Here is a 13,025-nt window from a genome sequence, read left to right as displayed (position 1 = left end):
TAAATATTAGGGTGAAAGAATAAATCATGACACTGTTAATCAAGAAAAAATTAATTTGTAAACTGGGGGGGGGGGGGGGGGAGGGGGGTTTTTTGTGAAATATGAATTAAGCTTGTTAGTTTATTCATTAATAATCAAATTAAGGTAAGACAAGGTTTAATATTGATTGGCTCTTAGATTTAACTTGAGTTTGGTTAGATAAAAGAATAATGTGTTTGGATTGAGTATTATTTGAAATAACTATTATAATATTTTTTTATGATTTGCTATCTGCGAAACAAAAAAGATGATCGAAAACATAAAAAAAAAAAAAAAATTGCTGGAAAATATTTTATAATTTGTAACACATAGAAGAAATGTGGGGGCATTTGAACTGTAACATTTTTTTCTTTCCCTTTCTAATCATTCTCAAGTTTCTCGACCCAAAAGAGGCAGAGAGACATTTAGCACCCCACACGCCATCGCCATCTTTCGGTGCAAATAATTACATAAACGTCCTACGAGGCAACCAATTTAGCAAAAGGTTAGAAAAGAAAGGGAGAACTTCTTACATCAAAATTGAAGTTAGTACTTTACTTAAACCCTAACTTTTGCTATTTGCTGATTTCGGAAATTCGACGTCTTTTGGTTGTTAGGTCGATTATATGCGATGGAACGAGGATTGAAGATCCCCCAGAGCGAGCGTACTAAGACCACCAACTCTCTCCTCGTTTCCCTCATGAAACAACTTGAGAAGGTTTTTACTTTCCCCTTTCTTTTATATTTTTTCTATATATTCTTTTGGTACAAAGCCGATCATTTGAGAGATATTATATGATGACGATACTCCATTTTGGAGTCTTGTTGGAGCTTTTTTGTTGGTTATCTCTCTTTCTAACTTGCTTTTATAGATTCTTCGTGAGAATGTTTATGCAATTAGTTGATGATGTATGTTACGTGTATCAGGATCAAGCTTCTCTTAAAAAATAATACCCTTTTTTCTTTAATTTTTTTAAAGTTTTTTATTTGGTTTTGGAAGTGATGGACTTTGTTGTTATGTACAAAAGAAAATGATTGAATCTTTCATATCTCTGAGGGAATTTGTTCGTCTTTCATTAATATTCCTACTGCCATACTTCAGAAGTTGGTTAAACTTTTAGGAAGAAGAAAATCTCTTACTACAGGTAGTTTCTTTCCTATCTTCTGCCCTTTTTGGTACAGGACAAAAAGTCACTGCAGCTGGGGCCTGATGATCATTTACACCTTGAGGGATTTGCCATGAATGTGTTTTCTAAGGCAGACAAGCAGGATCGTGCTGGAAAAGCTGACCTGTATGATACTTTGCTTCCACTGCACCTCTTTAATCTAGGCAGTGATATGATCTTCATATTATGCTTAATGTATTTTTAGGCCAAGGTCTGATCTGTGGCTTCTGGTCAATGCTTCAAGTATTAAAATCGCTGGATTCGTTACTGTTGAGCTTGAGGCTGTCATGTGTAACCATGTGTCTCTTGAAGTATTCATTTTATTGTTTTCTGATTATGAGAAAGAGCTAAGCTTTTCTTAGAATATCAGACCTGAAGTTTTACTTAGGTAATTGAACTTGGATTTGTCGTGCATGCAAGCAGTCACTTTGTCACATTGCTTTCTTCAGCTTTGTAGTGATAAGAACATACCTGTTATTTTTTCTATAACCTCCATATACATGAAGTTCTGGAATCCAATTTTAAGCTATAGTGCTTATTGATGAGAGTTAATATAGTCGTCCCACTTGATATGGTTATGCGATAATTGTTTCTTAGACATTTTTATACTTTTTTTTTATGACTCATGCCAATCATCCCAGCTAGATTTACTGATTTTGTTGTTTTCTTGTGAAAAAATGTATGTCTTGGTGTGATGAATATGTATTAGCTATTTTTTGCTTAGGAAGTTTGCTTTTGATGATTGTGGCTTTAGAAAACACATACACATATAGGGTTGCATTCATGCTTGGCTGATCAGCTTCTTACTTGCCTTTTATGGCATTTAGTTAATGTGGCATAAATGTCATCTTCTTTGTTCGTCAATGAAATTTGGTTTTCTGTCAATAGTTCCTCAAGATTTTGTCAATTCCACATTGTCAATCTACACAATATGTCTGTAAACAGTATAATTTGCTACATCTCCTACAGGAACACTGCAAAGACTTTTTATGCTGCTAGCATTTTCTTTGAAATAATCAACCAGTTTGGTGAACTTCAGCCTGATGTGAGTTTCTGATGAAAAATTTTGATAGTTTTGTTTGTTCATTTTGTTTGTTCATCCGTGATTGTTTACATTTGAAGGTAATTTTATGATCTATGTTGCTAACACTGTTGAATTTGCTTGATCACTTCTTTTATCAGCTTGAACAGAAGCAGAAATATGCGGCCTGGAAAGCAGCAGATATCAGGAAAGCTTTGAAAGAAGGAAGGAAACCTGTACCAGGTCCTCCTGGGGGTGAGAAGGACTTGTCTGTGCCACCAAGTACATCAAGTGGTGAATACGTATGACCTCAATCCCTATTGTATATCTTTAGTTGTTGCAATCAATGTGGCCTAGAGGCAAGTTGAAACTTTATTCATTAAGAAGTAGGGACCACTAGAATGAGATAGGCAGAGTTTGGGTTTCTCAAGCTATCATGGGAAATCATTTACTTCTAAGTTTGGAAATCCCCTCTTAGTTCTGCTGTATATCTTCTTCCTCTTCCATTTTTTTCTTTTAAAGATTAAGTAATGGATCACTAAGTTGGTTATTATGCGCCTGGGATTTTGAGTTATGCATGAATTTCTGGCTCAAGGCTAGACATACTATTTTGTGAAGTAGCATGAAGAAATCCAAAAGCTGATTTGAACTTCTTTTTGGGGCAATTGAGTTGGTGTGCAGGCTAATGATGCTGACCTTGCTTTTTTCAGGACCTTGAATCAAGAAGTACTGACCCAGCACTTCAGGACGTTGAACAGAGAAGAACTGATGTGCCTTTCCAGGACATTGAACTGAGAAGTGATACCGCTATTAGACCCCCAACCGGAGCCGATTATCCACCTCAACCGGGAAGTGATGCTGCTACGAGACCTACATTTGAGTCAGATTCGTCTCCTCAAACATATGACACAGTTAACTTCCACCATTCTGCAAATATTCCTCCCCCTTCCAACCTAGTGGCATCACCTTCGTCAAATTTACCTCCATCTCCTTATCCTGCTGATGATTATCCTACACATACTTTCCATCAGCCTCCTTCAACCAACGGATCTGAAAATTATTCCCAATTCTATCATCAACAAGCATACCGACATGAAGCCCAGCAGCACTATCCTTCACATGATGTTCCCTCTTACTCATATCCCCATTTTCAGTCTTATCCTAGTTTTACTGAGAGTAGCCTTCCCACTGCTCCATCTCATTATCCTTCACAATATCAAGGCTCTGATGCTTCCTATTCTACAACATCAGCTCCTAGTACCACCAATTATGCATCAGGTACACAGTATAATTCACCTGGTGGAAATGGGAGTGTTTCAGAAGCTAAAATAACTGCTGCACAAACATATCACTATGACAGCAGTTACCAGCCTCCGCCTGAAAAGATTGCTGAAGCACACAAGGCTGCAAGATTTGCAGTTGGAGCCTTGGCATTTGATGAGGTTTCTGTTGCTGTGGATTTCCTTAAGAAGTCACTTGAGTTATTAACACTTCCATCTGCTGGTCACTGAATTCTTTATTTGGATATTTGCTTTGGTGATGTTCCTTTTATGGCCAGCTTCTTCTCTTGTTTACTTGTAAAGATGGGTATCAGTTATTGAGAAGTTATTGGATTTTGTACACTTGCTGGTTTGGAAGTTGGTTGTGCATTAAGAAATTTGTGCGTCATTGAAGAAATGCCCCGTGCTATGGACCTTCAGTAACCTTCCCTTCCCATCCCACATTTCTCACACCCCATGTCTAATGTGTACCAACTGTAGTGCTTTTGTAACAAAATTGCTGAACGCACCGAAAAATTGATGCTTTTATCTTCCGACCATTAGGTATGTACCTTTTTTTTTTTTAAGACGATGCGTTGGTTGGAATCCTTGCTGTCTGCAGCCAGCACCATAATTAAAAGCAGATTTGCGAGTATTTATTTAGATCCTTTTAGTTCAGGGATTTGGAGGGCAAAATAAATACGCAGTTTACAAGGAAAAAACCTTACGATTTGTTCTTTTTGAAATATAAGAAGGTATAATTAGAAGTTTTCAGATGCTTCTGCGATTAAAACGGCGTAGTAACAAATTTTATGATCCGACCGACCCTGCGATCTTCTCGTAGTAGTTTGTAGGATTGTGCATCTCAGTTGTCAAGTCTTTTAATTTGGTTCTTGGTAGCTCGGTCTTCTAATTAATTCAACAGGCTTCATATCTCTATTACCGTAACTGGAAATCGAAAGTGTATATGTCTCGCTAAAATTAGCAATTAGTGACCTTCGGGAAACCTCATAGGAAATTGATTTTTTTAATCTTCGAGATTCCAAGGAATGGTTTCCAATAATAAAGATACCAGTTTTTCTTTTTTCTGCCGTTCTTCTGGGGTGGGCCTGGGGGTAGAGGAAGAGGTAATGAAAGTTTCTGTAGAAGAGGTAAAAAAATATTATAATAATTTAATATATGTGAGATAGAAAATATAATTAAAAAAATGTGTTCGTGAAACATAATTAAAATATTTCTGTAGAAAACTACAATCCAAACGAGAGAACGCTGTGGCTGGATTAACTTTTTACCTATAGAAGGAAGCTTATGAATCTTGATTTCTTTATAGTTGATGCCACATTCTTGAAGTCCTTTGTAGAAGTGTGCCAATGCTTCACTAACATTAACAGCACAAAGCTCTCTTGGCTTAGCACTATATACGTACCCACTGTACAATGCTAGTTCTGTTCTAGAACAAGGCCGCATGCGAAGACGCATGACAATTGTTTTCGTCTGATTTTGAAGAACAATTCAAAGGCTCTGGATTGTTTGGACGTAACTCACGGGAGCGACGAGGTTTTTCTTGTATCGTAGAAATAGTACCGAAAATTATCCACAGAGGAATCTGAATAATATTTGCTTTGCTTGGGGACAACCGATGGATAACAAAATGGAGGTTCAGAATCAATCCTAATAATGAACGTTTCTGCCTATGAAAAATGGTTCCCTCTTGGCCCGAGTTCCGTTTTATATTCTTCGTCATCCTGCAATCAAAACCATCTCATTAATTTCCTTGAGTTATTTTTTTTTTTTTCACGAATATTAGGTGCGACATTAATTATTTGAGCGGAAAATAGTATGAAATCAAATCTTAAAGGTTTTCGCGAGAAGAATGCCAGAGGATCATCTAAACAAGAATCTGAAGTTGGTTTAGCAGCATGCATAATCAATTTTGTGAAGCAAGGATGCCTAGGCGGAAGCACAACACAGAAAAGGGGAGAGAAGAAGGAGTCCCATCCGCTCAAGAAAAGAAGTATCATGGGTCAAAGAATAAAGTGCAGTTGGTAACTCTGGAGGAATGGATTTTAGCATCACCTTGCTTAAGTCGCGGTAAGGAAGCAGGCGATCACCATCAGTTTGACCTCTCTAAGCAAGCCAACAAGAGGGTCTATCTATCCATCGCTTGATCATACAGCTAATGACGAAGGCTGCTTACCTAATTCCTAGAGAGAATTCCGTGCTTGAGAGATCATCTTCGATGAAATTTGATAGAGTTGATGGAGGAGAGATCGGAGATTCCTCGTTCTGCCGAACCCAGAGTGGGAAGTTGAAGAAGAAGGTGAGTTTTAGACGACCAGCATTGGCTCATGTATGAGAATGTTTGGAGATTATGTAACGCTATTCTTACACTTGCATCCGAATTTTCCTCAACCTTACCTTACGTACTCTTTTTCTTTTCTTTTCTCTTCTTCTTCTCCAGGGGGAAAGTCTTTTTTTTTTTTTTAACTTTATGTGATTATATACCTTGAAATTAAGTGTGTAATGGCAGTAATGATTTAGCAACGCTGATGGGTGTTGGAAAGAAGGATGGCTGGAGTTGGAGATTCGGAGTGATGGTGCACGGCTGCCTTGACAGGGATTTAGCAATGTCGTGTTTTGGGCAATTTTGTATGACTTTACAGTAGGGGCTTGATCTGATATAGGCATCGAAGTGTTTTGAGTTGGAACCTTGAATCGTATGGATCAATGAAGAAGTCTTCACATAATGAACCATGAAAGATTGGACATGCACGCAGGGCAGGGACAGGGAACGCTGCTGCATATGTCCTTTGCTGATTTTGATCGGGTTTAGTTGAAGTCTAGGTATTAGACAAAGGCAGTCTCGGTTTTGGAGAACTGACGGAACGTATACAAGAAAAAAGAAAGACTAAACAGGCATTCCAACTGTGGAAAGTTTCCACAAAAGCGCTATAATTGTTGTTGTTTCACGGTAAAAGGAGCCATCCAATAGATTCCATTACGATGTTAATTAAAGGTGATTTGATTAACACAATGTTGGATAAGATGGATCCACACCTCATTGACTCTCACAACTTTTTTACTTTTTTTTTTTCCTCTCATTTTGCTTTTCCTTTCGGGCTGAAAACCATGTCGGCTGTTTCCTCTCTCCAAATCCAGTGAGCAGCGTACATAAGCAAGCAATAATATTTCAATATGGGAGATTATGCCAATGTACTCTACATACAAATAAATGTATTCTCTGAAGCTTTTCTTGGCACTACAATTGTGAGGCTCAGCTGTCCTCCTGTTGATATATAATTGAGTTGAAGCCTGAAGGAAGTTTCAATCACTTTATTTACTTAATGAAGTGATTTTTTTTAAACTGTATTTCCAAATTAAGAAAAGAGAAAACTTATTCACTAATTCCCCAGAAAAAAAAAAGGAAACACGAAACCAGCAATATATATAAATATATATATATATATATAAGAAAAGAAAAAATTATTATAACTTGACAGGTGCAAACAAACAGTCCCTATATGCATACACACACATATATATATATAGCCAGGAAGTGGAAGTACAAGATCCTCCATCCACCTCCTCTATATAATAATAATAATATATATATATCTGCCTTTTTTGCAATTTTAGACTATATAGCCAGAGAAAGAGAGGCAATTATATGAAAGAATTGGAGGTGTTCTAGTATGTCTTTAGCGTGGCTTGTGGCTCGGCGCTGGACACGGGAGAACAGCTCCTCGCTGAGCTGATCGCCTAAGTGGGCATCGACTAGGACTCCACTGATGCTCCTGCAGCTGTTGGCTAAGGCTCGGCCCACCTCAGCCGCATCATCTGGGTGATTCACCACCAGCGGGCTTCCTCCTTTGAATACTTCCAGCTTGTTTATCACAAACGACCCATCGGCTTCCACTACCTCCTTGAAGTCTTGCAGGCTCGGCGCGTACACCGGAATGTTGAACTTGTCCCTTTTCTCGCTCGTGATTAAACCCTGTTCCATTCATCGCCAACGCAGCAAAATGTAAGTAAGTACTGGGGAGAGAGAGAGATTGATCATTGATGTGATGCCTCCTCCTCCTCCTCCTCGAAAGATTAGGATACCAGATTATGTATGCATGCAGTAACTAGGTGCAGTAAGTAATTAGTAATTACCATTCGATTCGAGGGCATGAATTAATGTTTTTCTAAACCAAACAAATTATCCTAAATAGGAGTAATAATGATGATGATTTGTTGTTATGATTACCTCTCGGACAAGATCATCCCAGGCATCTTGAAAATCAGCCCCAAAAAGAAGCCCTGCCCCACCTTGGTCTGTGGGGTCGAGTGAAGTTTTGCCTAAACAGGCCAAGAACATTGACCCGCCCCTCTTCATTTCCAGTGATCTTGACCTGAGGAAACCGGCTAAATCCGTCTGGAACTGCTTTCTATAGGCGTCTGCTGTGATCTCGCTTGCACCGTGGATGAATATTCTTCCTTTGTTGTAAGCCGCTGATCTATTGTCCACCACAGCATCCGGCACCTGCAGTTATACATTCCTGTTTGTGATGACTTGACTTGCCACCCTATAATACACTACTGCAGCTAATCCACAATAGCCAGCGGTAATTATTAATTAGCACTTCCGAAACCGAAAGAGGAGGATTGACTAATTAGCCCATGATTTGTCATCTTATGATACTTGTTCTTTCTCAAACCAACTTTATATAGCCACTAGCTAAGCTTTTTCAAATCTTTCATTTGACTCTCTGTCCTATCAAGTAGGAGTAATTTAACGTCAATGACCTCCCTCTGACTCCTCATAATAATTTGTCAACAATTCTTTCTCCTTTTTTATTTATTTTTGAACAATATTATTATTATTTATATGAACATTTGAAGGCGTGTTTTGGGAACTTACAATTGAACATGGAAGAAGGGGATTTTGTTGAAACCAAAAGAAAGTTATTTGCCCAAAAGGCAATATTTCATAAACTGATACCATATGCTACCCTACAATAATGGAATCAAAAGGGTCGAAGATGGATTCAGCAAGTCTTTGAAAGGCGGTTTTGAAGTTTGATTAGAGCCAAGGGGCATTATAATTATTACCCTACTTTTTTACTTTTTGACCTTCTCAAAGTAAATCAGACGCTACGTTTCGATCGTTAACAAGCTAAAGCAAATGCCTACGTTTTGATTACTTCACTTAGTATAATCAATCTGGTTTAGTGTCATAATTAAACTGCAAATCATCATCGGGATTCGAGAATAAAACAAACGAAGTTTTCTTAAACAATCACTACTATTATTAGTTAGTCTAATTAGGCAGCAGTATTATGAACCTTTTTCCTAAAATATTTCATTTGCTGTTTAATCAACTATGAATCATGTTGTCCTGCTCATGAAAGTCTACGTACAGTAAAGGTTGCGCATCAAAAGGTACTTCTTCTTCTTCTTCTTCTTGTAACTTTGAAAAAAAAAAGGGGGTCATATGAGAAATAACTACCTGAGAAAGCCAGTGCAGGGAAAACGCAGAGTAAAAGAAATCAACTGATCTAGCAGGGAAGAGGCGGCGGTAAAATGAACCAGGAACTCCCGCAGCAAAATAGGAGCGGTGGCTGTCGGAAGCGAGGCACTCCTCCATGCTACCGCCGTAGGGTGGGAGGAGCTGAAAAAGAGTGTTGAAGTCGTTGGAGGGGAGATCAGAGAAAAATGCTGAAAACTCCGGTGGCTCATCGTAGCCTAAGGCCTCGTAACGCTTGATCATGTGCTTGATGATCACGTCAACGATGAAGAGAGTGTTGCTGCCGCAAGAGCATCCCAAATCAGCCACCGCGAAAGGGGTTTCCGGGCTGTTTAGTTGGACTACGTCCAGGGTGTCTTTCAGAAGATGGAGCATGGACCGAGCATGTTGAGCCTGCAAAGGTATATTTATGGAGAAGAACCATATATAAAAGGGAGAAAAAAGAAACCCTGAAAGTTAAAGAAGAGCCATGTATAAAAAGGTAGAAAGAAAAGAAAAAAAAAACCCTCTCTGATTTTATGCGGTCATGTAATTTTTGTTATGGATCAAAATAACGATGATGTATTCAGTGGTAGTTATGTTTGCCAATACAGTAATGCATATGTTAGATTGATGATCGATCAACATCTGAAGATGAAATGAAGGCGAGTTTGCTCTCAAGTAGTACTAAATCCAACGTGCAAATTTGGAGTTTTACTAGTCCAGGTTGTCCGCAAACTACCATGTCTGGATACCAACAAAGTACTAATAAATAAAAGTTGGGAGAACGAAGAACCTGGGCTTGAGAGTTATTGACATAGCTAGCCTCTCCCTTGCCTCCTTTCATGCTCAGCAACTTCTCAAGCTTCTTGTGTGGAACAACAACGTTGTCTTCCGCAGGAGCCATTTAGAAATTTTTCTTCGATATCTAATCTAATCAGGAGAATTGCTTTGGTAGTTAATTATGTGGAGTGAAAATGGCTTCCAAGAGTAGAATATATAGCTGGTTGAGAAAGTTCTTATTCTACTACAAGCCCTATAAGTTACGGTATTGTAGTACAACCCCCTCGTCGCCCCCCCCCCCCCCACCCCCACCATCCAGCCAAAAAAAAAAATTGAAATTTGGTAATGTAGTAGGAAACATCATATACGATTTAAGAAAGTAAATTAAGGGGTGGTAAACTGTTGAGTATGGGTCTCACGTGCATGTTCTTTTTCTCTTTTATTTGAGAAAAAATTGGAAAATGAAAAAAAAATGGTAAATAAAAGCATGTCCGAGATTGATGCCGGAATCCCGGTGAATATCCCATCTCCGGTGAATATCCGACTTCAAATTTTCAGACAAGAATTCGTGTAGTTAGTTTAGTATGGACACCATAGAAAGAGGCAGGAGACCGGAGAAGAGAACTAGTCTAAGCAACTGAATCGATTCATTCAACTCTTGACAAGTGTTATGCATTCCACGCATACTGATACACAAATGTGCTATTAATCCTGGGAATACTTGTGGCATAAGTGCATTTACTTATACCTTATTAGGGATGACAACGGATACGGGTGCCTAGGTCTATTGAGGCAGGGGCGGGGGCAATTTTTTCTCCCATTTAAAAACGGGACGTGGGCCACTACCCATTTAGAAAATAAAAAAGATATATATATGTGCATTATTATATTATATATATAATAATATTATCAATTATACTTCTAATTATACATGTCTATTAATAAAAATTATTAATTATTTATACTAAATTTATTAACACATTTATATTAAATTTCTAACTACACTTAATACAATAACACTTTTTTCTGAAAAATACAATAATAATTTAGTGATTGTATTTGTATCAAAAGTAAAAACTTGATTATTTTAGTTATATTTGTTTTATCATATTAGATTGTATTCAAATAACTTTTGTTTAATTATTTTTATGAGTTTCAATTGTGAAGTTGCAATGAATAATAATTTGATGATATGTTGATATTTTAGTAATTGATTATTTGCTCAAATTTAATTATAATGAAATTATATAATCAAATTTTTTAACCCCACAGGTGGAAACGAGGGGAGGGGGCGGGGGGAATTAATAGTCAACAGGGCGGGTGGGGGAGGGATCCCCCACCCCATTGCCACCCCTATACCCTATATGTGGAAATAATGGATACACAGTCGATGACATAGAATGTTTTTTTTTCGTCAACGAATAAGATCTCTAAATCACACTTTCCATCCAAAAGGTACATTTGATTATCTAATTGTTGTACAATCTCTGTTCAAAAGTAAAGTTAAATTAAAAAGACAGTACTGAATGTCTTTGGATAGTAGAATATTTGAAATAATTTTTTGAAAAAAATTAATATTGTATCACTTTTTTTTAAATTTGATATACGTGAAATAAAAAAGTTATTAGAAAATATAATAATGATTCAAGCAAATAAATTTTGACAAATAAAGATAATCCAAAAAAATAAGCCTATATATATACAAATATTGGAAATTTTTTAAATTTTGTATGATATACATACATGTAATTACTGTATATTCATTCATGTTTTGATACATGTATAGTATTGTGAATGTTTCTAAAATGTACATTCATTCATGAATATATTCATGTATGTGGGAATTCTTGAATGAAATGATAGATTCATGTTTTGATCTTAGGATCATGAGATGCATGCATTAAAATGTATGAATTTGTACATAATACTTTGAATCTATTCATACAAGTATTTAATGAATTCTTTTGTTTCTTAAACAATCTTTCCTATATAAAGAGGTCAAGTAGAGAGTGCATATTAGAAAATATGATAATGATTCAAGCAAATAAATTTTGACAAATAAAGATAATCCAAAAAAATAAGCCTGCATATATACAAATGTTGGAAATTTTTCAAAATTTTGTATGATATACATATATGTAATTAATGTATATTCATTCATGTTTTGATACATGTATAGTATTGTGAATGTTTCTAAAATGTACATTCATTCATGAATATATTCATGTATGTGGGAATTCTTGAATGAAAAGATAGATTCATGTTTTGATCTTAGGATCATGAGATGCATGAATTAAAGTGCATGAATTTGTACACAATACTTTGAATCTATTCATACAAGTATTTAATGAATTCTTTTGTTTCTTAAACAATCTTTCCTATATAAAAAGGTCAAGTAGAGAGTGAATATTAAAAAATATGATAATGATTCAAGCAAATAAATTTTGACAGATAAAGATTATCCAAAAAAATAAGCCTGTATATATACAAATGTTGGAAATTTTTCAAAATTTGTATAATGTACATGCATGTAATTAATGTATATTCATTCATGTTTTGATACATGTATAGTACTGTGAGTGTTTGTAAAATGTACATTCATTCATGAATATATTCACGTATGTGGGAATTCCTGAATGAAAAGATAGATTCATGTTTTGATCTTAGAATCATGAGATGCATGAATTAAAGTGTATGAATTTGTACACAACACTTTGAATCTATTCATACATGTATTTAATGAATTCTTTTGTTTTTTAAACAATCTTTCCTATATAAAGAAGCCAAGTAGAGAGTGATTTGCTGCAGAAAATCACTTTCCTATTACTGTATATTCTCTCAAAAGCACTCCTTAGTTCACAGGGGTTTGTCTTATTTTGTGCAAGAGTTCAAGACAAACAAATTTCATCTTATCCTAAAGGATATTTGTTCAAGGTTATTGCACGCTATACAGGACGAATGAAGCCTAAAGGAAAGTGATATTCTATCACGATTTCTTGTCACAATATTAGCCAGTTCGTTGCAATATTCCCAACAACAAATAAATTAAATGTACTAATTAGTACATTCATTGAAAATCTTATTATTTATAGCGGGGTTACTGTCTGTCATATGGACCGGTAGCTGTTGTGCAATTTCCGTTTAAAAGAAAAGTTAGAAGTGTCTAAATAAATATGGGGATAAAAATAAAAGTAAAGTCCCTAAATATATAGGGCTAATATTGTATATATACTGACACCGAATATTGAAAATTATAGATGCACGCCACATGTGTAAAAGAAAAAAAAAAA

At 36.2% G+C, this 13,025-nt stretch overlaps 2 protein-coding genes across 2 annotated transcripts; one reads left to right on the top strand and one right to left on the bottom strand.

Moving 5' to 3' along the window:
* Positions 1-582: 582 nt before the first annotated feature.
* Positions 583-3,827, top strand: LOC113690485 (protein HOMOLOG OF MAMMALIAN LYST-INTERACTING PROTEIN 5-like). The gene is made up of 5 exons (XM_072059494.1): positions 583-736; positions 1,201-1,310; positions 2,154-2,229; positions 2,367-2,507; positions 2,916-3,827. The coding sequence occupies exons 1-5, from the start codon at positions 650-652 to the stop codon at positions 3,714-3,716; spliced, it is 1,215 nt and encodes a 404-aa protein (XP_071915595.1). The 5' UTR covers positions 583-649; the 3' UTR covers positions 3,717-3,827.
* Positions 3,828-6,941: 3,114 nt separating this feature from the next.
* LOC113690165 (indole-3-acetate O-methyltransferase 1-like) lies at positions 6,942-9,886 on the bottom strand. The gene is made up of 4 exons (XM_027207992.2): positions 9,749-9,886; positions 8,956-9,366; positions 7,714-7,989; positions 6,942-7,458 (listed from the first exon to the last, which is right to left on the bottom strand). The coding sequence occupies exons 1-4, from the start codon at positions 9,857-9,859 to the stop codon at positions 7,102-7,104; spliced, it is 1,155 nt and encodes a 384-aa protein (XP_027063793.1). The 5' UTR covers positions 9,860-9,886; the 3' UTR covers positions 6,942-7,101.
* Positions 9,887-13,025: the final 3,139 nt, after the last annotated feature.

Source organism: Coffea arabica, chromosome 7e, assembly GCF_036785885.1.
Source record: "Coffea arabica cultivar ET-39 chromosome 7e, Coffea Arabica ET-39 HiFi, whole genome shotgun sequence".
NCBI lineage: Eukaryota > Viridiplantae > Streptophyta > Magnoliopsida > Gentianales > Rubiaceae > Coffea > Coffea arabica.
This window is presented reverse-complemented; position numbering and strand designations above follow the sequence as displayed.

What these genes read in the sequence shown, in the direction of transcription:
- LOC113690485 (XM_072059494.1), top strand. Translation starts at nt 650, where the DNA reads ATGGAACGAGGATTGAAGATCCCCCAGAGCGAGCGTACTAAGACCACC. An exon ending in TCATGAAACAACTTGAGAAG is followed by an intron (nt 737 to 1,200) that starts GTTTTTACTTTC and finishes TTTTTGGTACAG; the next exon opens with GACAAAAAGTCACTGCAGCT. An exon ending in GTACATCAAGTGGTGAATAC is followed by an intron (nt 2,508 to 2,915) that starts GTATGACCTCAA and finishes TGCTTTTTTCAG; the next exon opens with GACCTTGAATCAAGAAGTAC.
- LOC113690165 (XM_027207992.2), bottom strand. Translation starts at nt 9,859, where the DNA reads ATGGCTCCTGCGGAAGACAACGTTGTTGTTCCACACAAGAAGCTTGAG. An exon ending in TCAATAACTCTCAAGCCCAG is followed by an intron (nt 9,367 to 9,748) that starts GTTCTTCGTTCT and finishes ATACCTTTGCAG; the next exon opens with GCTCAACATGCTCGGTCCAT. An exon ending in GGGATGATCTTGTCCGAGAG is followed by an intron (nt 7,459 to 7,713) that starts GTAATCATAACA and finishes TGAATGGAACAG; the next exon opens with GGTTTAATCACGAGCGAGAA.